The sequence below is a fragment of the Perca fluviatilis genome, chromosome 7, assembly GCF_010015445.1.
Source record: "Perca fluviatilis chromosome 7, GENO_Pfluv_1.0, whole genome shotgun sequence".
Lineage (NCBI taxonomy): Eukaryota > Metazoa > Chordata > Actinopteri > Perciformes > Percidae > Perca > Perca fluviatilis.
This window is the reverse complement of record NC_053118.1, coordinates 22609908-22629149: the sequence shown is the minus strand read 5'-3', so window position 1 is coordinate 22629149 and position 19242 is coordinate 22609908. Positions and strand designations below refer to the sequence as shown.

The 19242-nt window shown below is 39.6% G+C and overlaps 2 protein-coding genes across 2 annotated transcripts; both read right to left on the bottom strand.

Annotated features, from left to right (window-relative positions):
* Positions 1–1617: 1617 nt before the first annotated feature.
* LOC120561960 (cortexin domain-containing 1-like) lies at positions 1618–1803 on the bottom strand. Its single transcript, XM_039805307.1, has one exon. It carries the CDS (start codon positions 1801–1803, stop codon positions 1618–1620), a length of 186 nt encoding a protein of 61 aa, XP_039661241.1.
* A 4268-nt stretch (positions 1804–6071) lies between these two features.
* Positions 6072–19132, bottom strand: arnt (aryl hydrocarbon receptor nuclear translocator; the record flags this gene model as incomplete). The annotated part of the gene is made up of 19 exons (XM_039805306.1): positions 18785–19132; positions 18057–18147; positions 17860–17907; positions 17711–17758; positions 17471–17518; positions 16611–16824; positions 15517–15730; positions 15259–15361; positions 15094–15159; positions 14796–14881; positions 14575–14651; positions 13806–13940; positions 13627–13701; positions 13248–13290; positions 11047–11171; positions 9041–9228; positions 7245–7434; positions 6376–6553; positions 6072–6295 (listed from the first exon to the last, which is right to left on the bottom strand). Coding segments are annotated over exons 1-19 (2190 nt in total), but the record flags the coding sequence as incomplete, so codon positions are not given.
* Between the last annotated feature and the right edge of the window lie 110 nt (positions 19133–19242).

The window sequence follows — 19242 nt, the reverse complement described above, 5'->3', positions numbered from 1 at the left end:
TAATATATTCTGATAAATACAATTGCTCCAGGAATAATTATAAAGGGTGTTATTAAACATTCCCACTTTCCAGTGTTGGAAGTACTACTTTGAGAGTAAACTATATCACAAGATACCAAAATACCCTGAAATGACATATGACAATTAGTTGATTAACTAGAATTAATTGGCGCTAATTGTGGAGTTTCTGAATGATACCAGGAGATTGTCGAGTACTTACTCATTCATTGATTCATTCATTATAGGAGGTGCAATTTCATGGCCTTAAAGCGTTTAATGCTATATAAGTAATTTCCCTTTTAAAGCAAACTGAAAAAACTTTGTGAATTGAAAATTCACATCTGACTGAGAGGCACTGAAAAAAAGTGTATAGGCTGTTCTATGACTCTTACCTTTTGCATTATTCCTGTCCAGTAGTTTTAATTACTAGGCTATTAAACAGTTATAGCTGATTTCAATTCACTTTTGAGAGCCACTTCAGGATGCACATGAATAATCCGTCCTGTTTTTTTCTTGACTCTGCCTATTATTATGATGTGGCCTCTATTGAAACATCACTGATGAATTACCAACACATGCTACAAGCTAGGGGTTATTCAATTTGTTCAATAACACGCAACTTGCATGAAAGTGTGTGCAAAAGCTATAACACTTTGGGGAAAACAGCAGAACATCTGTTTTGCATTATAGTTCTATCATTGAGAACTTTGAAACATCTGTGCCCTATTAGTGTGGAAGGGGAGGCATTCGCCTCTTGTGTTTATAAAGCAACTTTTCACAATGTATATTCTGGTATGACGAATAAATCACACTTGATCTCATGGAGTCAGCCTTTCTGTTCTCTGTAGTTAAAGTAAAAGGTTTGGCTGTTTGTATGTTGGCATGATACAAGGTGAATATAATGGGTTACCTGCTGGTGAGATATGCCATTTTTTGTAAAGTCATGAAATTGTACATTTGATTAAATGCACAGGCTCTGGTCAGAGACCAGTGATCGTTGATTATAGTGTTTGGTTTTATTTACCAGTTGAGCTTAACCAACACTTTATATGTACTACTTTATTCTGATTTTCAATATGCAGGCCTTTACGTTTATCACACCAGAAAGGCAGTACCTGGATTGAATCATTAATTTTCAAATTTATAGATTTAGATGGTTAGAAGATTTAATTATGTCTAATTAAACCATAGACTATACAGCACACAGAATAGTCACATAGTCAAGTTATTTTAAAGTTACATTTCAACAAAATTGCAATGAGTTTCAAACAACTACATGGGCTCTCTTTGAGTTTTTTTTTTTTTTTTTTACTTTAAACCAGAAATACCTCCATAAGTATACACTAAATATTAAATATAATTTGTAATTTACATTGCATACTTACATTTTTTGTAGTCTTTGGATGCTGCTGGTACACACCTTTTTGTACTAAACCCAAAAAGGTTGATATAAATAGGTAGAAAGTTTAAACTATATACAAGTTGAAAAAGTGTCGGACTGACTCGGTCATAAAAGAGGCCTCAATATATTCTTTGGCTTGTGGCTACTCATTTTTGTTATCACATTTGAGTTTGACTAGATGGCGTCATGGCTTTACTGTAAAATGTGTAGGTCCATCACTCCTCTTCTTGCTCCTCCTGGTATGTCGTGACAGAGATATTACTGTAAGGGTCCAGCACCATCTGAGCGCAGCGGACTATGGTCACCAACAAGAAGAAGCAGAGCAGGAAGAAGAAGAAGAAGGCAAAACCAAGGTCCACATCCACATCCAACCTGGACACGGGGAGGACCGGAGGGTCCATGTTGACAAATCTACCAAAACAAATTCAAGTCCATCTATTCCTCAGTCGGCATCTCATCTGTTTACTTCCCTCTTTGGTAGTTTATGCTTTCAAAGCAGTTCCACAGTGCTTTGATTATTCAAAAATCCAGTATATCTTTATCTGAATGGGCTCTACCAACTCTTCTGTTGATGCTCACATACAATCCATTGACCCCAACTCTTCTTTGGTTTGTTTTCTGAATTCAACAATGCATTCCTCTACGTCTTGGTCTCTTTTTTCCTTCTCCCAACATTGACACCTACTGTCCTCCCAAAGACAAGATAGCCTGGTGGACACACAGAGCCCCATTTGGCACCCGTGTCCTCCATGAATAGTTAATAAGGAGTTTGGTAACAATCAGGCCGTTCCTGAGATTAGAACACCCAGGCATCTCTCTGGTCTCTACAGGAGAGAAGACCTTTACAGGAGATGACACCTTAACAGGAGTCACTGGATCCCTGGTCCGTACAAAGTATGGACACACGACAACACTACAGAAACGTGGCAGAGTCAAAACACAGGTTTTTAAAGCGTTAAAGAAATGTGGGGTGCAGATTAAGATGCTATACTGAAGCAATCAGTGCACACTACAAATACCCCCACACGAGGTTTTTGTTATTTTATAATCTAAAATTGGTGGAATATAATAAGTATAGAGTAGTCAAGATGCAGAAAGGAAATTGAAAAGGTTGAGGAAAGAGAATAGGATGCCTTAGTGGCAATCCACTTGAGAGGGGTTGGAAACTGATCCTAACCAAAAAAATGCAGATTGCTTGTATTCTGATGCCACACACACACACACACACACACACACACACACACAGTAAAGTGACTCTATGCAAATAACGGTGGATCTGAGAAAACGAGTCAGTATGTGGTGAGATGATACTGGCAAAACAAGATTTACAGCACAAGACGTCACTCAAGTGCAACTTTAACAGGGCACAGTTGACACAGTAAACCTATCTTCGACCAGTACTAGCATTAATGCCATCCGTTTGCACCCCCAGGCTGTGAAAGAGGAAGGACGAAGGCGGAAACTGATCCCAGGAGATGCACACAGATATATAGAATAGGGAAAGAAAACAGATCCAGTCCAATCAAAGCAAGATGGCTTTTGTTTCTTCACCAATTAAGAACATAAAACTGTTTCGAGGAAGTGAATACATGCATGGATGTAACTGAAAACAGCCATGACTCTTGCATGAGTGTGATCAGTAGAGTGCACTGCTCAAACAGCCATAATGAACAGGACTGGAAATATATACAACTTTGTGATTAAGGATTAAATGATGCCATGTGTTGACTAACACCGCTATGACCTACCACAGCTGAAAAGAAGTGTGTTCAATTCAAAACACTGTCCAACATCTGCACTTTCAACAATTTAATACAAAAACCAAACATTTCTTTCTCTGGTTTAACATTTCATATACAGTATATATTTGTGTTTCTATGAGTGATAAAAGTTCACATCATTGGAAAAGCAACCTGGATACAGAGCAACCAATAAAGACAACACATTAACCAACATACCATCTCCTTGAAGATGGACAATTATCAACATTGGTTTACATATAATTACATAATTTGTCATAAGTGTGCGAGTGTTTCACACAATGGAGATCTGTCATAAAAAGGGTCAAATTTAAACTAATTCCACATATTAAAAATCGAAATATTTGAGAAACATTATCTTTCATACCACAACATTCTTCTATAATACAAACTTACCAAAAATGATTGTAAAACACAGGTGATTGGAACTTGTTGACAAAGACCTAAATGTCTGTCACAAACGAGTGCTTTTTATTTTTTTTTTAAGGGGCTCGCTTGTAGTAGAGGTGTTGAAATTGATCAAATAATCGATGCATCGAATCGTAGACATGGACAATGCTGCATCGATAATCGGCCGAGCCATAATCGATTATTTCCGTTTACAATTTAATGTAGGCCTAACAACATTTCTGTTTACATATTCTGGTATGTTTTGCACATTCAGGAAGTGCCATGTGCTCAGTGCTGTAGTTTTATGTATCCAATTTATTTAGTATTAGAGCACTGCAGAATGTTTTGTTTTTGAAGCTTTGAAAAGCTATGAATTAAATATCCTATATGGCTTTAATAGAAAAATGTATTTGACGCATTGTGATGCATCGAGATATCGAATCACTGACATGATAATCGTAATCAAAAGATCAGTGAAGATTCACACCTCTAGCTTGTAGATCATATTGTTTTAAGCTCTGTTTATTCCATTTTAAGCCTTTTAAACACCCTGATCAAACCATTAATTAAATACAGAATAGGGCAATGGAGAGCTCAAGGGATCATCAAGTCTCACAAATAACAATAAAATACTTGGGAAACTTTCCAATTAAAAAAGGAGAATTCCAGCCGATTTTTATCTGAATCTTGATCGCTAGATGTCACCGAGTAAGTCGATAGGAAAGAAAAAACCAAAAAGGACCAAATGTGCAAACTCCCATACAAGTACTACGCGATAAAGATCACCGCATTTGCAGCGAGCATTTTGAGAAGGATGACGACACAGATGGAACACAACGGGGCCGGCTGAAGAACAATGCGATGGAAAAAGAGGTAGGTGACAGTACAATTTAAATTTTAAACCGTTTCTTCACAATGTCTGAGTTGAAAACGCATCTTGTTGTCACGTAAGGGCCCTGTTAATGTTGCACAGAAATTTGAATTGCATTTTGTCTGTTAAGAGGCACAAAGGCACTCTTTATAATATGCACCAAGAACTGGCATTTTAGCTAACTGGGAGCAATGGGCATTAGCTGCAGCAACTCCAGCTTGCTAGCACCGATTTTGGTCGTTTTTTTCCCACCCGAACGATACTACTCGGAGACATCTAGCAATCAAGATTCAGGTTAAAAAAAAAAAAAGATCGTCCGGAATTCTCCTTTAAATCAAACATTACTATCACACCTCTCCATTTTGAAATAACATTAATCAAGAAAAACATTTATGACAACAAATAAAGAATGGCTTTAAAAAGTACACAATTCCTGCTTGTTAATTATTGCTGTGTGATATCTTTTACAAAAGGAGTACAAAAAGCCCATACTTGGTACAGGGTAATGCAGGGCGACAGAAAGAAGAATATCAAGCGAGTCAGAAACCCTACAACTGTGTTACAGCTGATAATGATACTGTATGCATCCATTTCACATACGTACACACATGCATACTGTATATATGTTAATGTAGGCAAAGACAAATAGATTGTATACATTTACAATGGGTACATAGATCAACAGTATGTAGCCATTGTAACATTGTGCGTCTGTTGTTGTTAAAGGACATCATTCAATTAAGAAAAAAAACTCACATCTTCCTTGAGAGGATAGACAAAATAATTAAATTTATAAGTGAAGCCATCAATGTACATAGAAAACTGTACTCAGTAAGTATAAATCTACACATTGTAGAAGCGCTTCATGAAAGCAGTGCTGACATGCAGTGACATGCTGTGGATTTAAAACTGTGAGTGAGGTTAGCACAGACAGTGGTGGTTTGCGTGCAACAGCTGAGAATTAAAAATGAAATCACCAAAGCTGTATATCCCTGCAATTTCCTGAGAGTTTAAATCAATGATTGGAGTGATTAGTCTACATGCTAAAAGAATAAACAGCAAAATACACTTTCCATCAATGCCTGAGAAAAACATTAGAATAAAAGGCCGTGGTGTCTATGTGTTTACTTCCTGTGTATGTTTAAGAGTGTAAGAAAGAGAGAAGAAAATAAATTATATATATATATATATATATATATATATATATATATATATATATATATATATATATATATACCATACACACACACACTTTAGCTTTGGGCAGTGCTAGTTAGAGAATTCACTTACAATGGCTTGAATATTGTTAAAATAATTATCTTTTAGTCAGTAGCAAACCCTTGATTTTCCTCCCCTTTATATCTGCCGTCAGATATATCCCTCCATCTTTAACTGGCTTGTGGCAGTGCAATTTAAGCCATGGGGGGGGGAGAAAGAAGGGGAAAAAGGGGAAGGAAGAAGAAGAAGAAAAAAAAAAAAAAAAAAAAAAAAAAAAAAAAAAAAAAAAAAAAAAAAAAAAAAAAAAAAAAAAAGAAGGGAGGAAGAAAAAAAAAAACACAAGGGGGGGGGGGGGGGAGAAGAAAGGGAAGCAAAAAAGAGGGGGGGGGGGGGGGGGGGGGGGGGGGGGGAACAAAAAAAACAACCTAAATAAAAATAAAAGAGACAAAGAGATATATTTTAAGTGACAGAGAGAGGGATAATAAATTGCTTGAGAGATAAAACTTGTATCACTCACAGGAAACATGTCTTGCTGGTTGCCCTGAGCATGAGGATGCTGCTCGCCATTACTCTGCGAGTGCTGCTGGCCTTGCCACTGGGGCCACACTGCCTCCGCTGCGCGAGAGGGGAACTGTGCCCCAGACTGAGAGCCATCTGAGATAAAGTACAGAAGGATGAGAGGATGCACCAGTATAACACAGAGACACAGATTCACACAAATGCACATAACCTACCATAACCATTGGTGCTGAGGCTGGCACGTGCATTAATGGGCGGGTAGTTTGCATTGTTGGTTGGGGTGGGAGCAGCACCTGTAGGCATCTGGCCAAAAGAGCTGGAAGAACCACCGCCAAATCCTCCCATGGGAGCAAACTGTGGTGACATGGTCTTTGCTGCCTGGGGAGCCACCTGCTGGTTAGAATAGGAAGAGTGACTCCATTTAGTCTGAATAGTAGATAGGTGGGGTCGATGTTAAATAAGTAATGTGCGATTAATAACTGGAGCTGGGTATCGTTAAAAATGTTTCACTCCTTTACAACTAGACTATGTGACGCACATTGTAGTGCAGCCTCTCAAAATACATTACACACATGAGCCCCGTCTCTGTAACGTAGAGTTTTTCATGCATGCCTCCGCAAAGTGTAACGTTAGACAGCCAATCACAAACATCATTAGATCTTGGTAGAAGCATGGCTGCATGCTTATTGGCTCACTAATGCTCATGAGATTTACACCTCAGGTATTGAAAATTGGTATTGAATGACCAGGCGTTTTTTGATACTCAATATTAACCCTTGTGTTGACTTAGGGTCAAATTGACCCGTTTTCAATTTTTGTTTTATATCAGAAAATATGGGACGTAGAAATAAGCGATGAAAACGAAACGGCAAAAACAAAACGAAAGAAAAATTTAAAACGTTGGAAAAAGAAAAAACAAACCGCGTCGAAAAAAAGGCGATTCAGTCCGTGCTTAAAAAGTATTGAATTCGGTACTCAACCCTATTAATAACTAGGAGAGACAGACAAAAGTATGATTTGTGAACGGAGATTTACTAAAACATACCACTAAAGTCAGATAATGAATCTTGTTGTACTGGCTTACCTGGTTATTAAACTGTGGTCTAACTCCAGCTGCAGCTCCAGGCCATCCTCCTGCTTGTCCTCCATGGAGGGGGCTGCCAGTGCTAGAGGGGGGAACTGACTGGGGGGCTCCATTCTGACGAGACATCTGAGCAAGCATCTGCCCTGCTGAGTGGGCTGGCTGTGCCATCTGTGGAGTCATGTTGACTGGCCTGCCGACAAAAGTGAAAGGAGTGATCATATACTGGGCAAAACCTAGGAAATCTGTTGAAAATAACCATGGAAACTAAGGCTGAGCAATTTTATTGATTCTGCGATATAAATCGATATTTTTCCCCCCAAGAAAGTATTGATTTTTAAGCCGTGAGTATCGATACATAAGTCCCATTCAAATCCCCCGTGTTTACCCCCGTTCGTGTTGCAGGAACAGCGATTTGGTCAGCCAGCTGCTAGTGTCGCTGTAGAGCAGCCAACGTCAACTGGCGGCCCGCTGCCAAAGCTTTTAGTCTGGCCCGCAGAATAATCATGAATTCACAAAATGTAAAGAGGAAAAAATGTGTTCCGTTATATATATATATATATATATATATATATATATAATCATTAATTCAGTAAGAAAGTGAAAATTTCGAACAAGAATAGGCGTATTAGGTATAAATTCATTTTATTTTCTTTATTTGAAAGTCCGGCCAACAGAGTGCTTAGAAAAATTCTGAAAAAAATGTAGTTGATGATCCCTGCTGTAGACTCTCTGTCCAGTCAGAGACATATATTGTGTAATAGATGTTTTCAGTTCAATTAATTAAATCCAAGTAAATGGAACACTCACAAGATGTCACCAAAATCACTCTGTCCCCTTTAAATCTTTCAGAAAATGATGTTAGTGTATCGAATTATATCGAATTGTATCGTTGGCTGAATATCATGATATATATCGTATCGTGAGCTGAATATTGTGTATCGTATCGTGAGATTAGTGCATCGCTACAGCCCTAATGGAAACCACTTCTTATGCCAAAATGCTATTGTGAATTCAAGTTTAGCAGCAAAAGATGAAAATGTATTCAAAGTCAACATAACAGTGAATATTTGAGACATACAATAAGTGCTTTCAGAAATATATTCTGAATATAATATCCTCTTTGTCAGGCAGCATCTGCAACCACTTAAAGCACATGTGATAACCTTTTGATCTCCTATACACTTCATTTTGACTTTAGTATTTGGCAGACTCCCATTTAAAAGAAGTGGAGTTTTCCTATGGGCTGTTGTTGCACACTATCCAAACAGCCAATATCATACAAAGAAGTGCCCCTGCTAGCTCTAGTAAATGGCATTAACTGCTTCAAGAAACTGATTAGATGTATTGCCTTCAGGTTTAACATCAGAATACGATTTATTGCCAAAGTAAGATTTCACTTACATGGAATTTGCCTTGGTGTATTTGCTACATACACTACACATATGAAAAGGAAAAGAAAACTGTACAGTTTGTGTAGGGTGTGCAAAAATGTTAATCAAGGGATGTATTAAACTTGTAAGTATATACAATATATGAAATGGACAGGGATAATAGTCCATGATGTGTGTTAATGTAACATGTAGTGACTGTGGGTAGGGGGTTAAGAGTCTGTCAGTGGGGGGTCCTGGGCCTTGTTGACTGCAGTTGGAAAGAAAACAGTTTTTGTGGCGGAAGGTTTTGATGGACAGAAGCCTCCTGCCAGAGGGGAGTGGTTCAACCAATCAGGTGTACATCTAGTCATTAGGTGTACATGTAAACACATGAACAGACACATATACACATAGAATACTTCCTACCTGTATGCATCATTGGAACGACTAGCAGCAAAGTTATTGGCTGGAGGGTAGATCTGTGTGGTGGCAATGGAGGTGGAGGGCAGGCCCTTGGTCTGATCTGGGCCTTGGAAAAGAGAAGGGTACAGCTCTGGCTTCTCAAGGCTCTTGCTGTGGTCTGGCACTGCCGCTGTCACTGGCTGCACCGACATCTGGGGACCACCAAAAGCATCAGTCAGGGATTACACTTACCTTGGTGAAAAATGGACCGGTCTCAAATTTTGACATTCATCATCTCAATCTAAAAATTAAAATGCTTGAAAAATCAACAATTCCTTAACGCTCCAGTACAATTAAATTTGTGTTTTCCAAGGCTGTCAAACATTCAAATATGGCAGTACACACAAAAGCCTGTATTTTTTCAGCAATACAATGCATGTTCATTTAATGACATTCACAACAGACGGAGGAAGGTGTAATCATGGTACTGTAGGAGACACCTCCCAAGCTCAATTTAATTCATGTAGCCTAAAACAGATTTGTCTTTACATTTTATACAATATGTATGCTAACAGAGTAGACAGAAGTAGTAGAATTAGAATAACAGAATACTATGTAAATAAAGATTACATAACATAAAGTAAATAATAAGTGCTCTGCCATTGGCAGTTAGTTTCGGTTTAGTCTATATCCTTCGCTTTCCACTTCCAGGATTGCTCCGGTGCTGCAGGAAATTCCGTCGGATGCATGTATTTTCCGTTTCTTTCCGCTTTCTTTGTTTTGGAATTTTAAATTCTGTGGATTTATGAGGACTATGGTTAACTGCTCCTACAGCTAGCTAGACTATCTGTCCAATCTGAGTTTTTTTTGGTCCTCGAGCCACTTAGTTATCACTTTTGCCTTATGGCACGGTGCTCCATCGTGCTGGAAAATGCATTGTTCTTCAAACTGTTGTTGGATTGTTGGAAGAAGTTGCTGTTGGAGGGTGTTTTGGTACCATTCTTTATTCATGGCTGTGTTTTTGGGCAAAATTGTAAGTGAGCCCACTCCCTTGGATGAGAAGCAACCTCACACATGAATGGTCTCAGGATGCTTTACTGTTGGCATGACACAGGACTGATGGTAGCGCTCACCTTTTCTTCTCCGGACAAGCCTTTTTCCAGATGCCCCGAACAATCGGAAACAGGCTTCATCGGAGAATATGACTTTGCCCCAGTCCTCAGCAGTCCATTCACCATACTTTCTGCAGAAGATCAATCTGTCCCTGATGTTTTTTTTGGAGAGAAGTGGCTTCTTTGCTGCCCTTCTTGACACCAGGCCATCTTCCAAAAGTCTTCGCCTCACTGTGTGTGCAGATGCGCTCACACCTGCCTGCTGCCATTCCTGAGCAAGCTCTGCACTGGTGGCACTCCGATCCCGCAGCTGAATCCTCTTTAGGAGACGACATCTCCAATTTTTACCCGGGGTTTAAGTCAAGTCTCTGGTCACGCAACTGATTTTATATATATCACGCAACTGATTTTTTTTTTTTTAATAATATATATATATATATATATATATATATATATATAGATACACACACACAAGTTGCGTGACCAGAGACTTGACTTAAACCCCAGGTAAAAAATTGGAGATGTATTTGAAAGATGGAGACAGCTGGCTATGTAAGACTCACTCCAGTATTTTGTATTTTATTTTTTTTTGTATTTATTTAAACACTAGCTGTCAGTATTACATATTGCACCTTTAAGCATGAACAGCAGGAGGTTCAGTTGTGATAATGGGTCCCTCCCAACATCCAGTTCTGTTTTCCTGCTTAGCAAGTAATCAACATCCTGCCACTGTTTCCATAAAACAGGCCTGGCCAGATATTACAGAAAGGGACCCAAGAGAAACAACAAGTAATCTATGCTTCAATCAAACATACAGTTCTCTCTTGAGACTAAGACCCTGTATCTCAATGAGATTACATGTACAAATAAAGGTTAAATCAAAAAATGTGTCCCCATACTGTACGTGCATGGCCTAACCTGTGAGAGGGTGATTGGTCCTGCCTCATACAGACCATCTCTGGCTCCACTTCCCTCTAGCTCGGCCTGCTGCTGCTGCTGTAACTGCCTGAACAGGGAAACAGAGAAAGAGAGAGAGAAAAAGCCTCATTCCCATTTCCATGCCCACCACTGTTGAGTGAGAAAAACCAAACACCTGCTGACAAAATAGCACCCAACCCGTCACCATGGCAACATAAAAGAGAAATAAGGAGAGAGGAGGAAGACATTGACTACGTTTACAAGCTGTAAATTTTCGGGTTATGGTCGGGTTAAGGTCACTATTCGGGTTTCTGAAACATTCGGAATAACCCGTTTACATGCGTGAGCAGAGAAAGTTACTCCTGTATACATGGAATTTGTAATCAATTGGCAATATCCCGACGTAAACGGTGACGCACGGTTAGCGGACAACCTTAAGCTGCAATAACTTTTCGGTCACCTTCTTATAAATCTCACTATCTCGGTACTTTCTGCAGTCAACAAAAGACATTATATTCATAGTTTTCACCACACTAATAAAGAAATTGGTTTTCCCCTCGCTCCAAAAGTGTGGTGCTGTGTCTCGCCATGTTTACCTCTACTTCTTGTTTACTTCCGGTATACTACGCGCAGGTTTTCTGCATTGACCATACATACATACATACATACATACATACATACATACATACATACATACATACATACATACATACATACATACATACATACATACATACACATACATACATACATACATACATACATACATACATACATACATACATACATACATACATACATACATACATACATACATACATACATACATACATACATACATACATACATACATACATACATACATACATACATACATACATACATACATACATACATACATACATACATACACACATACATACATACATACATACATACATACATACATACATACATACATACATACATACATACATACATACATACATACATACATACATACATACATACATACATACATACATACATACATACATACATACATACATACACACATACATACATACATACATACATACATACATACATACATACATACATACATACATACATACATACATACACACATACAGACAGACAGACATACACAGACAGACAGACAGACAGACAGACAGACATACAGACAGACAGAGACAGACAGACAGACAGACAGACAGACAGACAGACAGACAGACAGACAGACAGACAGACAGACAGACAGACAGACAGAGCAGACAGAGAGCAGAGAGAGAGAGAGGGAGAGGAGAGGAAAGGACAGCAGAGAGAGAGAGAGAGAGAGAGAAAGAGGAGAGAGGCAGAGAGAGAGAGGCAGAGACAGAGGAAAGAGCAGAGAGACAGACAGAGAGGAAAGACAGACATATAGAAAAGAGGGCAAATACAGATATAAATAGAGACACAGACAGAGAGACAGAGTAGACAGAAAGACAGAGAGAAGTAGAGGAAAGAGGAAAGAGAGAGAGACAGACAGAGGAAAGAATAAATATATATAGATAGAGAGAGAGAGAGAGAGAGAGAGAATGAGGAGAAGGGAGAGGAGAGAGAATACAATTAAGGAAAGAGGAGGAAAGCCAGAAGAGGAAAGGAAAGGAAAAGGGAAAGAGAGGAAGGTGGACAGAGTAGAAGAGCGGAATGGAAAGAGTAGAAATAGAATGAAAGAAGAGACAGAATGGAAACAGAGGAAGGAGCACAGAGAGAGGAATGGTAGGGACAGAGGAAGGAAAGAGAGAGAGTGGTATGGACACAGAGAAGGAGATAAACTAGAAAGGAAAGAAATGGTTATTATTTTTTTTTTGTTCTTTCGTGTGGTCTCCCTCCTTTCCTTTTGTTTTGTCTTTTTTTATTGTTTTTTGTCTTTTTTTTTTGCTTTGCCGATGGAAGTGGGAGCGGAACTGGAAAATGGGTGGAGGGAATGGGAAGCAGGAAAGGAGGGGGGCAACGAATAAAGGACGGGGGGGGGAATGGATGGGTGAAAATAGGTTTTAGGGGGGGGACACAGAGATGATCAGTGTGGAAGCTCAGGAAGTGGACACCTGTGATGGAAGGAAGATAAAAAACAACAAATCATGGACATAGGAAAGCATTGGAAGGGATAACATACATAAAAAAATTGGAAGAAGCCTAACAAACATCAAAAAAAAAACCAACTTTTCTCACTGACAGAACCTGCCCCTTCAGCTTCACCACCTGTGGACAATAATCCAGCATGCCAAAGTTATAATTAGGGGTTTTCATAATCAATGAGCAGTAGGTTTACATGCACATGAGAAACACACTTATAGGTAGATATCAGCTAACACACAGGTAATTGAATTTTACCAATAGTCAACTTTTTAGCTGTAGAAAGTGGCTGATTTAGACTTAAGGGAAGCTACTTTTAGTCTCATTTATTCTGATTACAAAATTGCTACATGTAGTCATCTATTCTTGTATTCTTGTAAGTGCATGTAAACACATTCACATGGTAGTACAAACACAAGAGACAAAAAATCCTCAAAAAGCTGCACTTTTAGATAGTCCTACCTGTTGGAAGCTGTCTCTCAGTAAGCCCTGGTCTTCAGGGTGGGCAAGCTCGAGAATATTTTTCCCCAATAATTCCTGCAACACACAGCAGATAATAAAAGCACCACCATTACTTCTGGTGCAAAGATTTTTAGAGGATGCCGTCTGTCCCCGACATCCTCGCCAGCTGGGAGTCTTACCTGGGGCTGGTAGTCGACAGCAGCCACGCAGCGGTGGTCTACGAAGGTGAACATGCCCTGGCAGTTATGGCGTGAGATGAACTCCACTGGAACACTGATACTGTTGATGTCTGTGTCACCTGGGCAACAAGTCACCTAAAAAGGTGAAGAAGAAAAAAAAAAAAAAAAACCCAATTTTTTGCATAAGCATTATAAGCTACCATCATAATGGTTAATGGGTCAAAACAAGTGAGCTACTTTAAAAGCTGCATTGTGCATGAATCACATTTATTTATATTTTTATATGTTCAACTTCAACTGGTTATCTATGTATGAGTGTTCCTTACTCAAAAGTCATGACCATTATCAATGTTCTACAACCGACTGCTAACAGCAAAAATAATTTAAAAACTCACTGTAACAGTGCAAACGTGAGCCGTAATCCACTTCAGATAAAACTGTAGATTGTGACCATGAAATACTGCCTTGTGGTAGATGTGTGTTTTCCAAAGAATACAACACCAGTAAAGTTAACTTTATTCTTAGATTGTTAATATAAGGGTGAAATATTACTGCTGTTAGTTGGAGATGAATATACATTTGCAGTTAAGATGTAAAGATCCATACCAAAGGTTACATTTACACAATTACACAACTTTTGTTTTCTGGTATCAAACATATACTACTCAATAATGAACTTCAATAATTAGTTAAAAATGATTGTAGCTGCTCAACTAGCTTCAGTGCAAAAGACACGTGCATATCTCTACACACAAGGCATCCATCATACCTGTAATCTCCCAATTGCAACCAGACAGTAGCGATTCCCCCGAGTGTTTTCCGATTCATCGTCTGTTAAAGATACTCCTGAAACAGACGTGCAAAAAATGTGTTAACACAGGCCACAAAGAATAACTCATGAAAAAGATTCAGCATCATTCACAGCTCCTGGCCATATTATGAAGCACATTTAACAGATAGCTGTATATGGCCAACCCTTGGAAGTTTTACCTGAAGGGGGCCAGGACTTGATGTATCCTGTACAGTGGACCACAACATACTGGGGCTCCCCTTCCTTGGCTGTACCCAAACCATTCCTGAGGTGAAGGAAGAAATGACAGCATATGCTGCAACATCAATCAGTCTATGCCAGAAATATTTTTGAAATTACGTGCATCTTATTGCTACTGGGTTACTCCAGGTATGCTTATTTTATGCACAGTAATCACAATGCAATTAAAAAAAAATAAAAAGAAAAAAGCAAAAGGAAAAGAAAAAGAAAAAGAAAAAACTCTTTGGTTTTGGTCACCTGTTTCTATTCTTAAGGAAGTTCAGTCTGTTCATGGACAACGGTTCCACGGGACAAGAGCCACACCTGCAAATACACACAGGCCACCACATGGAAAATGTATGCATCAAGACATACATCAATATACATAATGAACTAGATAATTAACTGTAGTATGACTCTCACCTCATTCTGCAAATGAATGATCGACGGGCTCCCATACTCATTCTGGCTGACGACTGCTGGCCTTCCTTTTTCACTGTTCCCGTCTTCAAGTCCAACATCCTCCCTTTAAATGTGAACAAGAGACAGAACTGACTCAATCGAGGGGATCATTTGTTAAAAAAAAAATAAAGAAAGTAGATTGACAAAAGAGACGCTTTTGAGATAAATAGTAATAAAACAAATCTACTACTGTCAGCATATTTAGTGTATGCATTGTACCCGTGTTGTTATTCTCAGCAGTAGAGAGCTGCTCTCTGAGCTTTTCTGTGTCATCTGGGTGAAGCTGATCATAAAGGGAGGAGCCGAGCCATTCAGACTGGGCCTGGTTGAGGACGGGTGTCAGGGAGTCAGAGACGTAAACAATGCGGCCAGTCTCACATGACACCACGAACAGGAAGCCGTCCGCTGCTTCCAGGATGAGGTGCTTCAGTTCCTATAGACAGATGGCACCAAAAACAAGCTAAGCAGTAAGGACAAATGAGCTATCATTTTTTACTTTTTTGTGACTACCCAAATACTTATATATAAATACCTTCAGGTGCTTATTCTGTATGTTATTAGGGGTGTCACGATTTCGATTTTATTATCTTTTGATTTCGACTATCGACATCATAAGCAGGATCGGAGATTCCCCTAGTATTTTGTTCTCCCTCCACCCCCCGCCTACTTGCACTGCACACGTCCATAAAAAAACAACAACACAACAGACACAGCGTAGTTTACCGGCTGGTAGCATCGGAGTTAACGGAGAAACAACAGAACCGGAAAATCCTCCTGCTTCCTTGAAGTCACCGGTGTGGCACCATTTTGCCTTCCCCCGTGAGTAGGTTATGTAAACAAACAAAGCATGTGGGCTCCGACAGGACACAATGGTTCCTTCAGGTGCACCTCATTAAACTAATGGTACATTCAATTGCACCCTATAAACTCTGAGAAACTCAAACTGTTGTTACAAAGCACCCTTCTGCCATCTAGTGGCTCTTTTTGTAGCATTGCCACCCTGTTGAAAAATAATAATTTTAAAATCGAAAATTGAATAGAATCGTGACCTTAAAATCACAAGTCAAATCGAATTGTCGATTTGGAGAATCGTAACACCCCTATATATTGTCTGCTGAAAGAATTACTTGTAAAAACACTTGTTGAATCCTACCCAAGCAGTACGGCCTTGTTCAAAGTTGTTGCCTACTTTGAACATGCCTTCAGCAAGTTCTAAGATTTCCCCACAAATTCAATCAAGTTGATTAAATAGAAAAAAAAAAAAAAAAAAGTATATTACACATCTCATTTCTCTCCCTCTCAGTTGCTCATACCTGGTCAGTGAGAAAGGAAGGTTTGTATGACCCATCTGAGTTGGTATTGCCACTTCCTCTCAGAGACTTCATATGGGACACGGCCATTCGCAGGATGGTTAGTTTGTCTGGTTTCCGTGCTAGTGCACTGCAGGTGGGCACCATGTCCGACAATTCTGTGATGTAGGCAGTCATCTTGTTCCGCCTCCGCCTCTCAATCTCACTGTGGTTCTCCCTGAAGCGAGGAAACGAGGGAGGGAGGGTGGCAGAGGTGGAGAGAATAGGAGGGATCGAGATGGGGGAAAACAGACGGGCAGGTGGACAACATGGAATAGAGTTTAGAGTTAATGCTGCAATGTAAGTATGCCAACCGGGAAGAAGAGGTGGGAATGAGAGAAGGTGAGAGAAATAATGGACGCACAAAACTATAAATCAATTATCTATAAAAATGATAGTGAGAAAGAAAGAGAGTCTGGTCTTTCGAGCCCAGTTGGTGTGATAATAGAGAGCAAATGCAGAAAGAGAAAGACCACTCGGATGTCCTGAGTGAGGGGAGAGAAAAGAGAGAAGACAGTTTCTCAAGAGGAAAGGATTACCAAAGTGTAAAAAATCCCCGAGTCACACACAGCGTAGCAGTTAGTGACACATAAAACAGTGGTGGGCTGAGAGATACAACCAGCTGCCTTGGGCAAAGAAGCATAACATTCTGACAGGCACCAAAACAGACGCATAGAGCGGTGAAATATACCAGTAATTTTGTGCTGGCAAAATGACAATGTGCGGGGGGTCCTAGCAGGACAGGATAGTATTTGATCACTGCATTCAATATTAATATGGATACAAGCAGGAGAGGGAGCCTTCCACAGTGGTACAGGCCATACCTGGCTTGTTTTTCCTTATCTGCACAACTCTGATCTTCTTCCAAAAACCTGGAAATGAAACCAACCCACTAAAACACAGGCCCAAAATCATAACCAAAATAAAAACGTGTAAGAGGAAAAACAAAACTTTGAAAAGGAAAGGGAGAGCAGCAGTAGGGGAAACTGTTGTATCAAAAGTGTTGCTCCCCTACACCCCCTTCACACACACACACATCTATTTCTCATAATTAACCCTCCTACCTGGCAAAGCGCTCTTTGTCATTACCGCCTCCTGTTTCATCGTCACACCTGAGGAAAAACATTGCTTGTTATCGCAGTAGCCCAGACAATCCAAACACTTGATATACCACCTCATCTTGCTTTATGACAGAACAGACAGACAAATGTACCTGAACAACTTGTTTCCTTCATCGTCATCATCGTCATCAAAGTCTGGCCTGCAATAATGAGACGAGAGACACATCAGTGGTTTCACACAAATAATCTCATAAGAATTTTGAGAAGTGTCAAAAACAAAACCAGTCAGCAAATTCACATAACACAAGACTGACATATCAGCACAAAGGTGACCACCACACACACTTACGCAGCTCTTCTTTTGTTCCCTTTTGGTACAACAGCACTGCCACTTCCTTGGGTCCCGCTTGCCCCCATACCCAGATTTGGGTCTGGTAACTCTATTAATAACACAGAGGCATAGACAGACGAAATGTATCAGAGATGGCAGGAGATTTCCTATTGAGCCTGAAGCACTCAAAAAGAAACTAAACCACTCACTGGAGCCCATACTCAAAGGCCAAATCAGCATTAACGCACACAACTGACATTGGTTTTATTTCACAACCTGAACCTGTGTATTCAACATTAAGTTAGCTCCACATCAAATATTCTTAATTCGTGTTTGTAGATGCTAAAACAACCACGGCACTAAGCTAACGTTACATATCGCACACATATCAATCTTGTGAGCCAAATTACCTAAAAACAAACACATACACCGAGTTAGCCAACCGCAACGTGGTAACGTAACTGTTAAGTTAGCTAATTTAGATTTAGACATTTAACAGTGAGTTAGCCGCTAATGTAGCTGGCTAGCATTTTAGCAAGCTAACACTTAGCTAAGTTATGCAATAACCAGCTATCCATGCTGTGGCATTAGCTTTGCTACTAAGCTAAATTAGCTGATGCTGTCACGCTATCTTTAGGAAATTGTCCGCTTTAGCTCTGCGTGAGAAAAAGCCCATAACCGATTAAAGGTTGCGCAGTAACTTACTATGTGACTAAATTGCCACTGTGACTTGTATTGGAATTTACCTGAGTTTGAAGAGGACATGTCCGTTTGGAATAACATAAACAAAACAACTTCGGCTGCGGAAAAAAAATAACCCTCAAGCCCCTCTCCTCCCCCTTGCTAGCTGGGTAGAGGCTAACAAGCGCCTTGTCGATTTCCTCACGTATGCGCCTTAATTTTGTTATAAACGCCCAAAGACATAACTAGAACTGTTCAAGGGAAACCCGGGAGGATTTAGACACAGACAAAAATAACAGTTTATCTAATCCAATGACCCCTTTTTCTGTTTTCTCCCGGTTTAAACCCCCTTTTATATTCAAGATGGCGTTTCGTTTCAGTCTAGAGCTGTCTGGGTCTACACTGTTTTCTTGTCTCCTCTTTCTATTGGACCTCACAGGACAGATACAAATGACGTGAAATGTTGGGAAATCCATTTTTTGCTCCGCCCCGCTGTCAGCGGAAGGACCCATTCATGTGATGT

Bases quoted from the DNA above. Each gene is read 5' to 3' on its own strand.
- LOC120561960 (XM_039805307.1), bottom strand. From the start codon at position 1,803: ATGGACCCTCCGGTCCTCCCCGTGTCCAGGTTGGATGTGGATGTGGAC.